The sequence below is a fragment of the Geotrypetes seraphini genome, chromosome 11 (assembly GCF_902459505.1).
Source record: "Geotrypetes seraphini chromosome 11, aGeoSer1.1, whole genome shotgun sequence".
Taxonomy (NCBI): Eukaryota; Metazoa; Chordata; class Amphibia; order Gymnophiona; family Dermophiidae; genus Geotrypetes; species Geotrypetes seraphini.
Genome location: NC_047094.1, coordinates 112,585,650 through 112,605,474, shown reverse-complemented (window position 1 = coordinate 112,605,474; position 19,825 = coordinate 112,585,650). Strand labels below are relative to the sequence as shown.

The 19,825-nt window shown below is 43.1% G+C and overlaps 1 protein-coding gene across 1 annotated transcript in view; it reads right to left on the bottom strand.

The window, feature by feature from the left end:
* ZMYND8 (zinc finger MYND-type containing 8) overlaps positions 1-19,825 on the bottom strand; it is a 191,582-nt gene that overhangs the window by 165,674 nt on the left and 6,083 nt on the right. The window contains exon 2 of the mRNA XM_033963697.1: positions 9,244-9,343. Coding sequence (XP_033819588.1) covers positions 9,244-9,251 — 8 coding nt within the window. The 5' untranslated portion in view covers positions 9,252-9,343. The remainder of the gene's footprint in view (positions 1-9,243; positions 9,344-19,825) is intronic.

The following is a 19,825-nucleotide window of genomic DNA, read 5'->3' as shown; positions in this document are numbered from 1 at the left end:
TTAAAACCCCGAATAAACGAATCCATAGATACAAAATTCTCGAATACGGAGGGGGAAGTGTAGAATCTTTGTCCCTACATCACTTTCTAATAGAGACAGAAAACACTAACGGCATTTCTTGGGCTCTGGAGCAGGCAGGTATATTTGAGCCCTTCCCCCCACATCTTCCAACCTGATTCTCACTTCTCTTTCCATCTCTCCTTCCCCATCCAGATAGGACAAGACTGCACACTGCCTTGTTTTTATTCTGTTCCCAGCACACATTTACGTTTCAAACATTGTACTACCACCAAAGGCCTTTCTGGCCTCGGCTGCTGCTCCTCCCTCCGGTTATAGCCCTGTGCAGACACATCTTTGAAAGGCTTTGGGGCCCAGTCCCAGGAACCAGATTTAACTAGATGCTGCCCCAGGACTGGAAACACTGAAATGAGAGTTTGGGGGAGGGGAAGAAAAGACAGGAGGAAACAGGAAGGCTTGGGTTGATTTAGAAATCACTGAAGATTGTTGATTGGTGGGGAGCTTGAGATGAGGATTGTGGAGGACTGCGGAGAATTGCTTCATTGGCAGGAACAAGCTCACTTGGCTTTTGCTGTGCCTCATAGAACTGATCTCGCCTAAAGTTACCAGGTCAGGATTTACCCAGACATGTCCTCTTTTTAGAGGACTGTCCAAGTGTCTGGATGGCTTGGTAACTTTGGAGGAGTTTGTCTGGGTAAGGCTCAACCAACTCCCACCTACCTCCTCTGCTGAAATTTTCAATCTTCGGGCAGGCTGCCAGCATCAGTGAGGTCAGCCTGCTTTCTTCAGCCTGCCTCAGAAGCCTTTATTCTGAAGCTGTCCCACCTATGCGGGAACAAGAAGTCACTGTTTAATGAAGACTTCCAGGGCACGCTGACGGCAGAAGGCTCACCTCACTGACGCTTCTGGCCTGCCCGAAGATTGAAAATATCAGCAGAGGAAAGTGAAGCACAGGGCTGGAGAGAGAGCGAGAGAGAGAGAGATTTGGATCCTGCTGGATGAGGGGGGTTAGAGGGAGTGGGAGAGAGAGAGAGAGAAGCACCCTCAGTGGGTGATTGGAGGGAGAGGGGAGCATCTACAGGGGAGGGGAATTGGAGAGAGACAGAGAGCACTAAAAGGATACAGAGGGTGGGAAGGGGAACTAAGGAAATGGATGAAGGGTAGGGGGAGGGACAGGGTGGGAGCGAGACTGGTGGAAAGCAGGGGTGGGATCAGGAGTAAGACTGAAAGGAGGAGAGACGGGGCCATGCATCCTCTTTTTTGACTTCCCAAATATGGGGGGATTGGGACTTGTATACCGCCTTTTTGTAGTTATACCACCACACTCAAAGCAGTATACATACAGGTACTTCAAAAGCATTTTCCTACCTGTTCCAGTGAGCTCACAATCTAATGTACTTGGGGCAATGGGGGGATTAAGTGACTTGCCTAGGGTTACAAGGAGCAGTGCGGAGTTTGAACCCACAACCTCAGGGTGCTTTAACCACTATACCACAAGCTCCTCCATCATCACCTGTGGTGCTGTGTGCGATACAAATGAGCGTCACTGTTGTAGCGTTATCTACGGCTACTAGTTTTCACTATGAATTTCAGGCAAACTAATGTAGAATAAAAGGTTTCCTTGCAACAATTCTGCAGTCCTGGAAATGCATTCTGTCGTAAATATGTGCAATTAGTTTCTGCCACTGTTAAAAGCAAACCAAGAAAGCGTGCGATATAAGCAAATGAGGCTGTGTGGGAGGGGTGCTGTGGACTCTAAGGACTGGCCGGGTGTGTTCTCTTTTTTTTTTTCCTTCGTGTGACAAGTTCTAAAACTCAACAATTTTCTAGATTTGTAAGTATTTTTGTGAGTGACTGTGTAAAGCTGGTAACTCTAGTTCCGTCATTTTTTGCCGTGGTCTCTCGGCATTTTGGTTACTTCAGAAACAGAGCTGGATAGTTAGTGGCACTCTCTCTGCAGTCACAGCGGATTACTCCAGATCAGATTACAGTTAATTCATTGGGCTGGGTTTCCATCTCTGAGCTGCAGAGCTGCAGCAGGGCCTGACCAGCACATGTTGATGTTCAGACAGCCAGGGCTGAATCTTGGCTTCGTGTGCAACCGCCTGCAGGCATTTGAGGCCAATAGACCAGTTGTCAGTAGTGCTGTCCGGCTTTCTACTTCACTTTTGTGGTTGGCTTAGGGTTCTAATGTGCAGGAGATTATTCGGTCTTCTAGGCCCAAGGTGTCAAAGCTGCATCAGGAGCAACAGGCCTCAGTTCAGCTTTTTCACCTGAATTGGGTTCTATTTCTTCCTCTGCACGGGTTGATCTCACAAGTCTGGGGACAGATTTTAGTGAAAGGCAAGAGTAGGTCCATCATTTCAACTTCAAAATTGACCAAGGGAGAAGTCTTGGATTTTGCACACGTGCTTTCTGGAGTAGGGCAAGGGTGGTTTGATGCTGGGGGTCTGAGATGTTTGTCTTGGGTGGTTCACATCTTCTCTCTGCAGATCCCGCTCCCTAATGAGATGGTAAGGGGTCAGGAGTCCAAATGGGTTTATCATGTCAGCTGGCATTCTCTTGATCATTATTCTACATAGTGGGCTGGGGCCCTCAGTATACAGTATTTGATGAGGATGCCAGAGTAGGGTTGCCAGACATCTGGGAAAACCCGGTCATGTCCTCTTTTTAGAGGACTGTCCGGGCTCCCCAGACAGACTTTCCAAAACCCAGCATTTGTCCCGGTTTTGAAAAACCCCGACGAGCTCCAACCACATCTAGAGGGCCTCTGAGCATGTGCGGATGACATCACACACATCCGTGCAAGCTCCAGGCCCTCCAGAGGCAGCTGGAGCTTGTTTGGAAGAAGAGAGGTGGCTTTGTGGGGGTGAAGCGAGGTCATGTTTTCAGGGTTTCCTGGAGAAAAATACAGTAGCTCTATGCCAGAGTGGCAGCCTTTATGGTTTATACTGGATTTGCCTCTACCTCAGCTAGTGTGGGTTCTGGTTCCTTTTTGGCTCCTTCTTTTGTTTCACCTTTTTCGAAAGTTCAAGCCAGGGTCCTATCACAGATTTCTACTGCAGGGTCTTTGATGATTGGAGGGGGTAGCAGTCCATGCGTCAAGATCCTCTTCTCAGTATCTGCTTCGTATGCCATCCTTGAAAATTATTAGCACACATCAGGCTACCTCAATCGCAATCACGGTCCCTACAATATGGAATTCCCTACCTCTTCATATCAGGGCAGAAAAAAACTTAGATAAGCTCAAGGGAAATCTAAAGACTTACCTTTTCCAAGATGCATCCGACTGTTAAATAGATTAGGTGACAGCCAGAGTTATTTCATAATCTTTATTCCCCAGCCTCCCCATCGTGGTTTACCTTTCATGTATTCTTTATTGTTAATTTGTAGTTCTCCCTATTTCCCTATTATTTCTAGTTGGTCAAGCATTGTTATGCAAGTACTTACTCGTTTATTGTCTCCCCCCTTTTTAATTACAAATTGTAAAACGCTTAGAAGTTTTGATTTGCGTTTTATCAAAATTTTTAATAAACTTGAAACTTGAAAACAGGTTAAGATCTCACAACTTCAGAATGCCATCAGAGCTGCCGAGCCTGAAGAAAATGCTCTAGGAATTGGACCCACGCAAGCTTCATTGACAATGCCTAAAACTGAGAGAGCAAATTTCAGGGCTGGAAGGAGGAGGATTTCAGGGTGGCTTAAGGAATAAAAAGGGTGAGTCACATGATGGCAAAAAGCAGGGAAGAGAGAGGAAAGGGGAAGAGGAAGAGTTAATGTAGGTAGAGTAGTAGTTTTGGGTCATCATCATCGTCATCTTTTTCCACTTCCTCTCTGTCTAGTGGAGGTCATTCCGCAGGGTCAGGACAGCCTTCTGCTCTCATGGCCAATATGGAATTATGGGAGTCAGTTCCCAAAGCATTGTAACACAATATTTGTAAGTGAAAATGGATAGATATTTCAGGTTGATGGAAGGAAAGAAAAAGAGGGGAGCTAGGTGAAAAATGTGAAGGAGGGAGACAGAAAGTCCAAGACGGTTTCTAAGACTACCATGAACTGGGTTAGGTCATTCCTGTGGTTGCCTAGTGTGTGATGTAAGTACTCCGTCATACTTTTGGCTTATGCTGACACTACCAGGTGCAATAAGACTGGTGCTAGCTTAATTACGATGAAGCATTTAGGGAGAAGATGGAGAAGAAGAAGCACCTGTCCTGGGATACACATAATGTTAAGGTGAGGTTGAGATATAAAGGGTCTCTGGGGTCAGTACTGGGGCTGCGAATGGTCAAAATTTGGGTGTAGCCAAGATCTCACCTATGGAAGTTTAATTGCTCTACATATCTCTTTCACAATTGTAAATCTAGATACATCTGCTCCATTTGTGCCACAGGGTGCCTGAAGCATGGTGCCACTCCAGCCTAGGAGAGACAGTCTGTTGTTTTTGCGTCTACTTCAGTTAAAGTTTCAGCAATAGAGACATGGCTAGACCAGTATCAAGTGGTACAGGTCAGCTAACGTTTTCAAATACCATTTACAGATAGGGTAGTTAACAATGTTTCCAGGAACTCTCCTTTGGTCTGTCAGTTACAGGAGGTGGCAGCTGAGAAGCTAGATAAAAAACTGTACCTTGATAGGGTTATTGAGCCTTTTCAGAAGCAATTTTTGCTGTCACTGTTAGATGTGGTACCAAAAATGGAATTGGGGACATTTTCATTGAGCTGCAATGTCTTTGATCGCTGATCTGATTACTTTTTAAGTATTTTATTTTATTTTTTTATTTATATACGACATAGGCAATAGTCTAAGTGGTTTACATTCAGGTACCAAGCATTTTTCCCTAGGTGTCCCCTAGGGCTCACACTCTATCTAATGTACCTGGGGCAATGGGGGATTAAGTGACTTGGCCAGGGTCACAAGGAGCAGCGTAGGTTTGTTTAAAGTGGGTCCCCTGAAGCAGCCCGAGTGGCGAATCAAGGTGTTCTTGTCAGGACTCCCATTAATACAGCAGGTGTTTTCAATATTTTGGGGCTTGTGAAGCTGAAGTGGCAGCTTACCTTCAACAGTCCAAGCGGTGCTGGAGGATTGTTTGAACAGTTTCAGATAAGTACATTATTTTTGATTATTATTATTTTGAATGGACTGAAATCACAAGATTATAAGGTTAATAGAGATTTTTTCATGGACTGAGAATTTAAAATGTTTATGGCTCTTGATAACATAGAATTCCTCTTCTTCCTCCAGGATAAAGGGGAAAAAACTACCTAGTGGGTTTGCCACGTCATCCGCCTCTGTGCACTAGAACTCCAGCTCCAAGGACAAGGAAAGGATTGAAACCCTGTTACCTTCTAAGTGCCTGGGCCTCTTTGAAGGTCAGCTGTTCTCCACACTAGACCCTGTCCTTGCACAGTCTCCAAGGCACTCTGCAGGCAGACAATCCTTATTTGCACAAATTAAAGGCTAAAAGTTCTATAACAGCTTTCAAACAGAGCTCCAGCAGGGACCCGAGCTTTAGGGGCAAGACAGGAGGCTCCTTTGGAACCACACCACGTTGTGCCTGCTCCTGTGTTCAGATCCTTATGTGGCCTCCATTTCCACCAAAGATGCCCCTACAACAGGGGTAGGCAATTCCGGTCCTCGAGAGCTGGAGCCAGGTCAGGTTTTCAGGATATCCACAATGAATATGTATGAGATGGATTTGCATGCACTGCCTCCTTGAGATGCAAATCTATCTCAAGCATATTTATTGTGGATATCCTGAAAACCTGACCTGGCTCCGGCTCTGGCTCTCGAGGACTGGAATTGCCTACCCCTGCCCTACAACATCTGCTCGTAGGTGTGGACTCCCTCCAATTCCTGCTGCCATGCTGCATCTGACTAACTCAACTTCCCAGAACCAGAAGTAGCTGCACCCTGCAATGATTCTCTTTTTATACTCATGCATAGGGTTACCAGACGACTGGACAGCTTTTCAAAACACAGCACTTTCCAGTGCTGGCTCTGTCTTGCTAGATCTCTTACTGGGTTGTTCTTGTTGTTTTATTTTCTTTATTGATCCAGCTTCCAACCTCTATTCTCTTCCTTTTATTTCTTTATTTGTTTGGGGGGGGGGGGTGAAGGCTACTCATCTCCAATGGCAGTGGTCCTAGTTTGCAGCAAGACTTGGTACTGGGGAATCGTTTCCTGCTACCTGATCAGAGCAAAGGTCCACAGACCTATCCCTAAAACCCCCTATAGTCAGAAGCTCATACATAGGACCAAAGGCTGCAGATTGCACCCTGGAGAGCCAGGCCTGAGGAAGAATCCTGCTGCAGAAGTCCAACTTGCATCATCTGCTGGAGGAAGACAAATACTGTCAAGTTCCAGGCTGCACAAGAGATACCTCTATAGCAGTGTCTCTCAAACTTTTTTTAGCTCTGGCACACTAAACAGAGCAAATGTTTTTTGCGGCACACTAAATAGAGCCAACATTTTTCGTGGTACATTATCATTAAAATCATAAAATTGCAACACCAACAAAAAATTAAATTTGAGTGTTATTTATTTAAAGTTCTTTAAGCTATGTATGGATAATTATAACGGTGAAACTAAAGTAGATAGAATTGCTAATCAATGCAATGAATGTGCTTATTTTTGAGTGCAAACTAACTCAAAGTGCGGCTGATAGTCGACAAGCAAACACATATCATCATCCATCATCTAGTCTTTTTTTTTTTTTTATTTATTTAATTTCTGTCAGAGCTGTCAGCCTTGCCATAAAAACAGGTTTGAGACTAGGCTATAATGATACCGTTGTTCATCTAATCCTCCTTCCTTTTAAAGAAGATACATCACAGACTTTTTTCAGAATTGCTGGCAAAAGTGTTTATTGAAACAATGTATATTTATGACCCAGATAATATCTCATGTACCTACCTACCCCTTACTCCCCCCCCCCTCCATTTACACAATTTCTGAAAGATGAGACATGCAGGGGGCCCAGAGCAGAAACTGGGGAGAGGGCCCCCAAACTCACCTATAGGCTATTCCTTTTTTCCACTTGAGGCCCCCTGTGGCATGGGAGCCAAGAGCAACCACCCTGTTTGCCAGCCCTACCCACCATATCAGATCTATAGAAATTTTCCTCCTCTTCTCAACTCTCTGCAATATAAGTTTTATATAAGTTCATTAACTTTTTGTATACTTCCTAGCTTGTTCTGATCAAAACGATTAACAAAACTTAAAAGCAATCAAAATGTAATTCACGTTCCCTGCTCAGCTACATGAATTTGACAATTAACCTGAAATATTTGTATTGATACCTCATGAATAACTACATCAAAAGAACCAGGTGAAGAGGGCGACCTGCAATCAGATGGCTGGACATGTTGAAAACAACCGTGGGAATGACACTGGAGGACCTTACCGGACTAGCAGAAAACCGATTTCTTTTTAGATCCGCAATTCATCAAGTCGCTAGGACTCAAGCATGAGTCGATGGCACCTAACAACCACCACCACCAATCTACATTTATGTCCGGATAGTATTTCAGAGGATGGGTTTCCATAGGCAGGCTTAAAAATGAAAGACTTCTTGGTTTTGTAGATAATAAAATATCTTCAGTTACCAATGGCTATTGACTATTTAATTTTTGCTTCCAAACAGTGCTTTGGAAACGCACTATAATGCAGCTCATGGTCCACCCAGGCATGTGGCAAATCATACCATCAAAGAGAAGCAAAAGAGGCAACCTTGGTGCTCAGTCTTTTTATTCACTCAAGACCCGACACGTACGTGTTTCGGCCTTATGGCCTGCCTCAGAGGTCTTATCCTCAATGAGAAGTACTTTGTTTTCAAATCTCCTCATACAGTGAAAACAATCTAAATATAAATAAACGAATGGTGATTTGGAAGGATGACCTTGAAAAGCTAGTCAGCTGTGCATAAGAGCAATGCCGCATCTCCACTAAACAGAAAGTGAAACAGAAAGTGGAGATATGGCATTGCTCTTATGCACAGCTGATTAGCTTTTCAAGGTCATCCTTCCAAACCAGCATTCATTTATTTATATTTAGAAGGTCTTGAACGAATAAAAAGATTGAGCACCAAGGTCACGTCTTTTGCTTCTCTTTGTTCTACCCTGAGGAGGTAGAATCTCCTGTTTGTGTAAATCATACCATCAAAAACCATTTCCCTTTACCATACTGCAAGTCAATGGCAACTGCAAACAAAGGGACCCTTTTTCTGGAGCATGTTAAGCATTTCTGCATGTTTTAACATGGGGAAAAAGGCTTTAAAGCGTTTTGTGGCAATTTGCCTGTCAGTACATGCTAACTGCATGGGGGGTTTTCTAATTTTTTCAGGAAAGGGCTTGCCATGTATGGGTAACAGGCATGGAAGCATTATCCAGCTAGTCACAGGATCTCAAAGTCCCTCCTTGTTTTCAGTATTTCCCCAATGAATATGCATGAAATCTATGTGCATGCACTGCTTTCAATGCATATTCATTGGGGAAATCTTGAAAACCCAACTGGATTGCGACCCTCAAGGAGGGACTTTGAGATCCCTGAGCTAGTGCATATTAACTAGACAAAGGAGACTTAATGTGGGAGCACTTAGGCCCGGATTTTCAAAATGTCACCGTTTGGAAGTCGCCGGTACGACCCGAATGGCACCTAAGTGTTTTAATTGGCCATTAATGGTGCAGTAATTGACTGTGCCATTAAAACCCAATTAAAAACTAATTAAGAAAAAAAAAAGATAGGCGCTGTGAGGTGCTTACAAAAAAACGTGCCTGAATCGCATCTATGCAGACACTTACCGACAACAAACATCAAAAAAAGACCTGGTTATGGGCGGGGTTGACATTCGATATCACAAAGCATGATTCTACATCGAAGATAGGCGCCAGAAATGTAGACCTGTAAAAACCCTGGCTTTCATTTCTGGAGCCCATCTTCGACGCAGACCACGATTCTCCAAACGACGCCATACTTTGAGTGTGACTGGCGCTGGCCAATTCCAGTGCTGTTTTAAGTCCGGGCCTCAGCGCCTATTACACAGAAGGCAGTAAGTGCTCCTGCATTATTTCTTGAAAATCCGGCGCACAATTGAAAAGATTAGCACAGGACCCGCCCAAAACATTAAAATTCCTTCATATTCTACTGCATAAACATGGGCATAGCACATAAGAAAATCATACATTCAAAGTTCAGAATCATGATAACAATAGGGCTATAGTTGCTTACCTTCTCATGTTGACGTCCGTCTGCTAGTTTAGCACACTGTAGTAACAGCACGGCTAGAGTTATCCCTGTTGAGTTCTGTCATCCACACATAGGAGTGCATCTGTGAAAAAGTTGCGTAATTTATAAACTTAGTTTCATAAAGATTTCTGCTTAATCTAAAGGTTTGGTCTCCCCAACCTGCAACAAACAGATTTTGTTGCTAGTAACACTGGCTAAATGACAATGTTAAAGCCCTGGGTTTAGTTTGTGGGCTAAAGCACTACTTTCTCAGGTCAACCCAAACTGGGTTGGTGCAGAAATCACAAATCACGAGGGTGAGGAAAGTTACAGTTAGTTATTTTATTTGATATACGTACTCCCCCAAAATTCACGGGGGTTCCGTTCCAGGAACTCCTGCAAATTTCTTTTTTTTTTAAATATAATTCTTTATTGATTTTCAAACATTAATAGTGCAATACAAATAATTAAAGCATAAACACTAGAGAAAATGCACTTTAAATACATAAACAATTCAAAATACAATAATTTCCTCCCCCTCCCCCCTAATTAAAATAAGAAGTACATATATAATTCCAATAATATTGATAACTAATTATAACAAAACAATAATTGCATTCATAAGAAAACCACAATCTCTCTCCCCACCCCCTCCTTCCACCTTGAATGTGCATATTTAAGGGGAAAAAATTATTTTCAATCTTTACAGTATCTTGTTAATGGCTCCCAAATATCTTGAAACTTTGCAAAATTCCCCTGCTGCATAGCTAGTACCCTTTCCATTTTATATATATGACATAATGAATTCCACCAAAAGCTATAGTTCAGCCTATTCCAATTTTTCCAATTATACGTAATCTGTTGTATGGCAACCCCTGTCATAATAAGTAGAATCTTATTATTAGAGGAAATTTGGCTCTTAGCCCTCATTGACATGCCAAACAAAATGTATCATAAGATAATGTCCTGGATTATCTACCAAATTATTTATTTGACCCCCCCCCCCATATTGATTTCCAAAAAGCAAGTATCAATGGACAATAGAATAACAAATTATCTAATGTCCCAGCTTCAAGAATTTCAAAAAACCGCAAATGCAGTTTAGGAGCTGATCGAAGGCAGCTAGGGCGCCGACAGCTGCTGACATTCATTCTCAGTATTTTTCGACCGCCTCTTCCTGGCAGTAAAATCAGGTCTACACCAATCAGGAACTGCTTTGACACGCCAGATAGCATATCAAAGCCAGCCCCTGATTGGTGCAGCCTGTCTTTAGTACCAGGAAGAGGCGGTAGGAAAATACCGCAAATTACCGAGTCTGCAATTCGCGAACCACAAAGTCGCAGGGGGTTTACTGTACCGCCATTTTTAACAAAAAGTCAAATCAAAGCAGTGTACAATTAATAAAAACAATGGGCAATATTTAAAATAAAAACATAAGGGGAATGTACACAAACAAATTAACCAAACCAGACATAAAAGGACAAGAAAGATTTACAATATGTTAAGGAAAAAAGCCCAAGCAGGATAGGAACAAGAGGGTCGGATACAGAAAGAATAAAGAAAAGATAAGTGTAAGATAGTGACTACCTGATCACAAGTAATATGAAAAAATTACAAAGGAAATTATGAGACAGAATTATGAGAAAATATTGCAGAGATAAAAGACTCCCTAGTCTCAAGTCATGGCAAAAGTTGCGAAGTGACAAACTATTAAGAACTAGGTTCAAATGCCATTTTGAAATAATAAGCCTTCAAGCGAGACTTAAATGAGTTCAGGGATTTTTCTGTTTGCAGATATAACGGGAGGGCGTTCCAGAGAGTTGGAGCCATTACAGAGAAACCAGAGCAGGGGTGCCCAATACGTCGATCATGATCGACCGGTAGATCGGGAATGCGAGTTAATTGCGGAGCCCATCCCAGGCTCCGTGATAAACTCGTGTTGCCGTCCTAATCTACCAGGCCAATCAGCCTTCCTCTCCTCGACGTCCCCCACCGCCTCCCCAAGCTCTCCCTGCAGAAGTGTTGGACTGAGCAGCATTCCACTTCCCGACGTCAATTCTGACATCTGAGAGGAAGTTCTGGGCCAGCCAATTGCTGCCTGACTGGCCCGGAACTTCTTCTCCAACGGCAGAATTGAAGTCGGGGAGTGGAATGCTGGTCAGCGCGACGCTTCTGTAGGGAGAGCTTGGAGCGGCGGTGGCTTGGGAGCTTGTTTCCCGATTGCGGCAGCGGCAGCAAAGCTAGTGGCTTGGGGGAGGGCAGGGAAAAAGAAAGAAAGGGGGCAGGCACAGAGACAGAAAGAAGGGGGGCAGGGAGATAAAGAAAGAAGGGAAACAGAAAGAAAGAAGGGGCAGGGAGAAAGAAAGAAAAAAATTGGGGGAGAGAATGAGGTCTGGAGGAGAGGAAGCATACAGGAGGCTGAAAGAAGGGAAGAAATATTGGATGCACAGTCAGAAGAATAAAATGCAACCAGAGACTGATGAAATTACCAGACAACAAAGGTAGGAAAAATGATTTTATTTTCAATTTAGTGATCAAAATATGTCTGTTTTGAGAATTTATATCTGCTGTCTATATTTTGCACTATGGCTCCCTTTTACTAAACTGCAATAGCGGTTTTTAGCACAGGGAGCCTATGAGCGTCAAGAGCAGCACGGGGCATTCAGCGCAGCTCCCTGCGCTAAAAACTGCTATCGCGGTTTAGTAAAAAGGGAGAGGGTATATTTGTCTATTTTTGTATGGTTGTTACTGAGGTGACATTGCATAGAGTCATCTGCCTTTGAAAAAAACCCGGAATATGAATGATAATTAACATTTTTTTCTGCCTTTCAGTGTGCTCTGTGGGGTTTGTTTGTTTTTTTTATTTTATTGTTGGTAGATCATTTTGACTTGGTCAAAGCTCAAAAAGTGTGGGCACCCCTGAATTAGAGTCTCTGTAAATATCCAAAAACAGCACCTATTAGCCAAACTCAGAGTCAATGCACGATTAGAGCATTCAGGAGGAAACTGTTACCTGCAGCTTTACCAAAATCCACCAGGTTAATTGAAAATAAGGCTCATAGTAGTGGGGGTCAAAAAGTACTGCATTCAAGGTGAGTTACACTGAGGAGAGCTTACAATCTACGTTTATACCTGAAGTGAAAAGTTAAATAATTCTGCTGGATGCTAGAAAATACATTTCTCCCTCCATATTCAGTTTCAGCATTCGAGGTTTCGATTATTCACAGTTTTTAGCTTACTGGCTCCTCCCCCCAAATTATGTCAGCTTGCATAGAGAAATCACCGATTCCAAGCGTTTACAGAGAAAATTGCCAATTCCCAGCACTTTCTTCACCGTGTTTTGCCTCTCCTTCAGGAACAGGCCAGGTCTCCCACCATGTTATTCGTGGTTTCACCATATTCACAATGGTTTTTCAACAGAAAACAGCGAATAACATATGAAAAAGTTATTTGCGGTTTTTTTGTATTTGCGGTACTGTTAATCCCCTATCACAGTGAATACAGAGGGAGAAGTGTATACAAAAATTAACAGAAAAGAAAACAAATAGTATATAGCAGACCTGGTAGAAGTGCATCACTATACATTTCTATCAAGGTCAGAGGGCAGCATTCTCCTTATTTTAGACTAGACCCAAAATCTGGGTCAGCGTGATAATAATGTCAGTCTTGTGCACTGCCAAATGGAGGTCTTGTGTTTTGATTTTCTCCAGATCAGAAGCAACATTCACACTTCCTGCTTTGGGAGCGGGGAGAAGAATGGAAGAGTGAAATAAGGGAAAAGAGAAAGCCCCAGTCATTGCACAAGGGTGACACCAAATGGATGAATTGAAAACCCAGGAATGCAGAGTATCAAGAATGGCCTGATGCATCGCCTCCGACTGTGATCTGTCACCATGACAACTTGGCTAAGTGAGCTGGGACAGAATATAAAACAGGAAACAAATTCTCAGGTAGTTGGGAATAAAGAAAAGCTTCTGGTTCCAGATCCTAGATCTGGTTCTGATTCAGCTGGAAGCTTAAAGAAGCAGGAGGAAATGACTAAGGCAAAACAAAAAGATGCTTATGCTAATCGTGTTACATTTTGACTAATTAAGTAAATACCTATATTTTTCAAGATCACCCTTATGAACATGAAAAAAAACTGTTGTCATGACAGAAGAAGAAATAGTCTAGTAGTGCAATGGTAGGCAATTCCATTCTACGAGAGTCGGAGTCACGTCAGGTTTTCAGGATATCCACAATAAATATGCTTGAGATAGATTTGCATCTCAAGAGGCAGTGCATGCAAATCCGTGTCATACATATTCATTGTGGATATCCTGAAAACCTGGCCTGGCTCCGGCTCTCGCGGACCGGAATTGCCTACCTCTGATCTAGTGGTTAAAGAGGCAGAATGAGACCTGAGAAGCCAGGGTTCAAATTCTGCTTCTCCCTCTATTGCATTAGATAGAACTCAGGTTCTTGCTGAAGAAAATGTATAACCTACCAACTGCATCTAAAATGTGTTAATTTGCCTTATGCTCGAGCTTGGAAAGATAATTCAATCTAGGCATACCGTTCTGAGCTCCCCTGGGAGAACGGTATAGAAAATTGAATAAATAAATAAAGTATAACAACAAAATACTCAAACAAATAAGATTTTTTTTCGAAGGGGCCTAGAAACAGAATAGACTATACTAAAGTTTCACAAGGCCCCGTTAAGCTCCGAACACCATGACACTCACTAGATAACCACCATTATTGTATGCAAAAAAAGCAACCCACACTTAATAGAAAGAACTGGCTGTATCATTCAGCATCTGTGTTTTTTGCATATAGACCCACTTTTCAGCTCCTACTGACTTATACAAATGAGGCAGGTTTTTACCTTGATAATCTTTCAATTAATCTACTACGGATTCTGTACATGTGGTGATTTATCCCTTCCTGTGAACTGGCTTGCAGAGAGGAACTACAACTTTGAGCACCTCCCCTATAGAGGTGGAGCCTAGTCCACAGTACAGATTAGTACCAAAGCAATTGAGCTCCACTAGAACAAAAGAGGAGGGGAATGGAGAGACTCCCCGCAACAACAAGCAATTCTGGTCTGCTCTGCAACATAGAAAAAAATTAGAATAAAACATCATAACAATTGAAACACAGCCACAGAGAAACAACCTACTATGTGCAACAGGCACCAACAGTAATGGAGTCAGAGGCTAAGGAATATACTTATACATACTGAGTTTCTTAGCGAAGAGACATCTGGCTGGCAGGAAAAAAAAATCCAGGCTTGGACTGTAGAAATATCCGAGGCAGAGAGAAGGCAATACAGAGGGTGGGCCATACAGAATCCTTAGTAGATTAATTGAAAGAAGATTATCCAGGTAAGAACCTAATCTTTCATTCAGTTGAATCCACTCCGGATTCTGTATGTGTGGTGACGTACCAAAGCAGTGGCTGAGGTCTAGTGTGGTCTAGTGCTCACAAGACCGAAGACCCAAAAGCGGCATCCTCCCAAGCCACTACATCCACTCTGGAAAATCTGGAAAATGTATGGAGAGTAGACCAAGCAGTGACACTCCTAGTCAAGTGCACCTTGAGAGAGACACATGGCTGTTTGACATAAGCAATATATACCTTTTGATCAACGCCCACTGGTTACCAGTAGAATACCAAATTGCATATACAATAATGTTATTGACCTTCAAAACCAGAACTAGTGGCCAGCCAGATTTCATTAACAGGCTCTTGATTCCTTATTGTCCTCAACGATCTCTTCGCTCGGTCAGTCAAAATTTGTTCTCAATTCCCTCTCTAAAACATATCAATATAATGCATTCTAATATTTTGTCAGTGACCTACAATAGAAAGAACATTGGCATCAACAAGTTAACAATAGTTTCAAATCAATATGCTGCTTTGGAGGAATTACAAGACTTTTACGTACAGATGGGTTTTTAATAGCTTTCTAAAATGCATATATGAGGTTGATATTCTAACTATTTGGCCCACTTCAAGATCCATGGAAGCGGCTTGGTATGATAAGAGTCGTTTAATGAATCTTTTCTGGAGTACAGCCTTTGACTGAAGGGAAGGTAGAAAATGATTGGAAAAGTGTGAAGTAGCTTGGCTATGAGAACAAGAACTGAACAGTTAGGTAGTTAGGCAGTAGGCCATGTAGAGTTTTGTAGAAGAGGCATCCAAACTTGAAGAGAACTCTGCCCTCGAAAGGAAGCCAATGTAATTTTTGGTAGAATGGAGTCAATGCGGTCAAAGAGGGACTTACCTGATGAACGGCGTTCAAAGGCGTAGGGGGAGATAAGTGAGGAGAGATATTGGGGGGGCTGCAGAGTGAATGCACTTGTAAGTCAGTAAGAAGAGTTTGACCTGTATATGGAAATGGATGGGGAGCCAGTGAAATGTCTTGAGAAGAGGGGTAATGTGTTTATGGCGGCTCTGTCAGAATACAAGTCGTACAGCAGAATTTTGAATGGATTGAAGGGGAGAGAGATAGTTGAGCGGAAGACCTGAGAGAAGCAAATTGCAGTAATGAGAGGTAATGAGAGGTGATGAGAGTGTGGATAAGGGTTTTGGTAGTGTGCTCAGCAATAGAGAATGACACAGGGGAAAAATCTGTCCCCGTCACTGCCCTGTCACAGGACCACCGTCCCCTTCATCGCCCTGTCCCCGTCGTCCCCTTCACTGCCCCTTCCCCGTAGCATCCACCCTTCCCTCTCGCACCTCACTGCCCTTCAGCACCCCTTTTGCGGTCCGTGCATCTCTCTCCCTCCCCCCTTACCTTCACAGCGCGTTTTAAGGTTTAAGTACCTTGTTGAAAGCCGCCAGAGTGTTTGTGCAGTCATGTGCATGTGTGGTAGGAAGCTTCTCCTCCGACGCAACCAGAAATTGCGTCGTCGGAGAAGTATCTGCCCACACACTCACGCGAATGTACATACGCTCTGGAGGCTTTCAACAAGTCACAAACCTTAAAACGCACCGCAAAGGTAAGGGGGAGGGAGGTAGATAGATTTGGGTAGGTAGGAAGGAGGGAAGGGACTGCACGTGTTCCCTCCCTTAACTGCGGTGACAAGGGCATTCACCACTCCATGGGGTGGTGGATGGCCTTGTCCCTGTACTTGCGGTGAGCACCTTTCCCCCCTCCACCATTTTGGCGGGTTACCCGCAGCTACTCGCAGGTAACATCCACTGTGTCATTCTCTACTCACCAAGGAGAGGTCAGATTTTGGCAGTATTATAGAGGAAGAAGCAACAGGCTTTAGCGGTTTGTTGAATCTGAGTAGAGAAGACAAAAGATGACCCCAAGGTTGCAAGCTGACAAGACAAGAAGGAGGAGAGTGTTGTCCTCAGAAATAGAGAACAGGAGAAGGTGGGTTTAGGCGGAAAGATAAGGAGCTCAATCATAACCATATTCTGTTTTAGATGGTGGTGAGACATCCAGGGGGCAATGTCGGACAGGCAGACTGAGACTTGGGCCTGGATTCCTGTAGAGATATCTGATGTGGCGAGGTAGATTTGGGAGTCATCGGCATACAGGTGATATTGAAAGCCATAGGAGATGATCAGTGCACTGAGGGAGCAGGTATAGATGGAGAAAAGGAGAAGGTCCAAGAGAGAGCCTTAAGGTACACCAATTGACAGTGGGAGAGCAGTGGAGGAGGATCCATCATTGCATACACTGAAAGTGTGATGGGAAAAGAGAGTAAGAAAACCAGGAGAGAACAGAACTCTGGAATCCCAGCAAGGACAGTGTATCAAGGAGTAAGTGATTTTTAAGCATACACAATGTGTAAACTGTGGTTATACCTAGCCTAACAATTATACTTATAAAGCTCTGGTGAGACCTCATTTAGAATATTGTGTACAATTCTGGAGACCACACCTTCTAAAAGATATATAAAAGATGGAGTCCGTCCAGAGGAAGGCTACTAAAATGGTACATGATCTTCATCATAAGGCGTATGGGGACAGACTTAAAGATCTCAATATGTATACTTTGGCGGAAAGGCGGAAGAGGGGAGATATGATAGAAAAGTTGAAATACCTACGTGGCATAAATGCACATGAGTTGAGTCTCTTTCATTTGAAAGGACGCTCTGGAATGAGAGGGCATGGGATGAAGTTGAGTGGTGATAGGCTCAGGAGTAATCTAAGGAAATATTTTTTTTTATAGAAAGGGTGGTGAATGCGTAGAACGGTCTCCTGGAGGAGATGAAGGAGACAGAGACTGTGTCTGAATTCAAGAAAGCATGGGATAGGCATGTGGGATCTCTTAGAGAGAGAAAAAGATCATGGTTACTGTGGATCGGCAGACTGGATGGGCCATTTGGCCTTTATCTGCCTTTTCAAATTTGATTACTTTGTAATCTTGTACAGTGGTACCTCAGAATCCGAACGCCCCAGAACTCGAACGACTTGCAATCCGAACTTTCTTTTTCTTCATTCTTGTCCCGGAATCCGAACGCTGCTTTGGAATCCGAACATAGCTTCCTGGCACTCCTCTGCAAATCCTTTCCGATCCTTAACATGTGCTTACCCATTAATGGCGACATCTTCAGAGAAGGAGACAGTCCGCCAGCCCATCAGGAGAGTCCGATTGAAAAGCGACACCCCATACCTCGCCGAGGCCAGGATCTCCCTCAACCTGGGTGCAGATAAGATGACCTGGTCTTTGCCAACCTTCCCTTCTACCCTCCCTGCACATCTTGCTCCTTTGTGTGCCTCAGGCAGGTGAATTTTTAACACGTTCGGGGTTTCCTACGGGACTGAGGGAAAGTGGCTTTGGGCATGATATGCAAAGCTTTTGATAGCCCAAGCAGGGCAGGATTAACCAATAGGCCAAGTAGGCACGTGCCTAGGGCCCGAAATGGTCAGGGGGCCCGATGAAGGAGGGCATCAACATTGTTTATTCCAAACGGTGATGGGTCCCTCCAGCATCGATCGGCAATGCGGGCGGGCCCCCAATCGATGGAAAGTAAGACAAGCAAGCAACACGGGTAAGGAAGGCAATGGGAACTGTAATTGTGCAAGCGGTGCTGCTTGCCCAAAGCTTCCCTCTGACACAGCTTCCTGTTACCGCCTGGGCACATGGTGGGGTGGGGCGGGGCAGGGGGCCCAGTGTACTTGTGTGGGGTGCGTCGGGGCAGGGGGCCCAGTGTACTTGTGTGCCTAGGGGCCCTCGATGAATTAATCCTGCGCTGAGCTCAAGTGGGGAATCTGCTGCAGGGGGCATTGATTGAAAGAACTGAAAGTGAAAACAGGAAGAAAGAGAGGGGCGGTTGAAACGTGGGTGAATTTACAATAAGATCTCTCAAATTAGATCAGAGAGCAGATTGCTCTCAAACTACTATTTATGCAGCTGCTATAGAGATCTGAAAATTTAAACTGTGTGTTTACTGTTAACTTTATTTGAAAATCTGGTTTTGTGGGACCAAGAAACGGATTAATCCAGTTTCTATTATTTTCAATGGGAAAAATTGTCTTGGAACTCGAATGGGTTTCTGGAATGGATTAAGTTCGGATTCCAAGGTATCACTGTAATTGTTTGGCTTTTTATTTTAAGGCACATGTGTAAGTTGTTTATTGTGTGCTGTTATTTTAATAATCTGCTCTGTTTTGTTTGATTATGTACGTAATGTTTTGTTTTAATTATGTATCATTGTTATATGCCTAGATTGTTGATATGCAGGCTACAAGTGTCTTAAATAAATAATGTTTCTATTCATATTTTTAAAAATCTTTACCCTGCTCTTTATCAATTTCCCTCAACCAGGGGGAACACTGGGTATGAAACAAAAGCAACAAATTTTATCAAACCAACTGAATGCTTTTGGTCCTATAGTTTATATATATTACACACAGTTTGAATCAAGGGAGATTAAAGGGCCTGTTATAACATCGGTGACCTTCTTTCAAATATGGCTCTTCTCAGTAATGAATGAAAACTGAAGTAATTTGTTTACAGGTTTGAAATAAGTAAAAAGTAGCATTTTAAAAAAAATGATACAGTAGGTATTTATAATATAACATCCTTGTAATGTACTAAGGGCCTCTTCTATTAAACTGCACTAGCAGTTTCTAGCGTGGGGAGCCGTGCTGAATGGCTTGTGCTCCTCATAGGAATTCAATGAGCGTTGGGAGCAGCGCAGGCCATTCAACACAGCGCAATTTAATAGAAGAGGGGGTAAATTGTATCTCTTAAATTGTACTGAAAGTCAAATCCCAGATTAGATTAGATTAGATTAGATTATCCATACCGATTCAGATATTTAAAATTTTTTTAAATGAGTGTCAATGTGTAGCACTAGTATATTCCCCTTTTACAAAACCATAGTGCAGTTTTTAGGAATTCTGAGTGTCGGAGCTGTTACCGTTGCGGCAGGCACTAAAAAGCGCACTACGGTTTTGTAAAAAGGGGGGGGGGGGATAATCTTAAAAATAACAACAAATTAAAAAAAAAGTTTTTAGCTTGAAATGACTATTAATGTCCTGTTTAGTTGTGCTGCCATCTTCAGGTAAACCCAATAATCAGATTTAAAGGGGGGTTTTTTTGTTGTTGTTTTTTCCCCATAGGCTGTAATTAAGG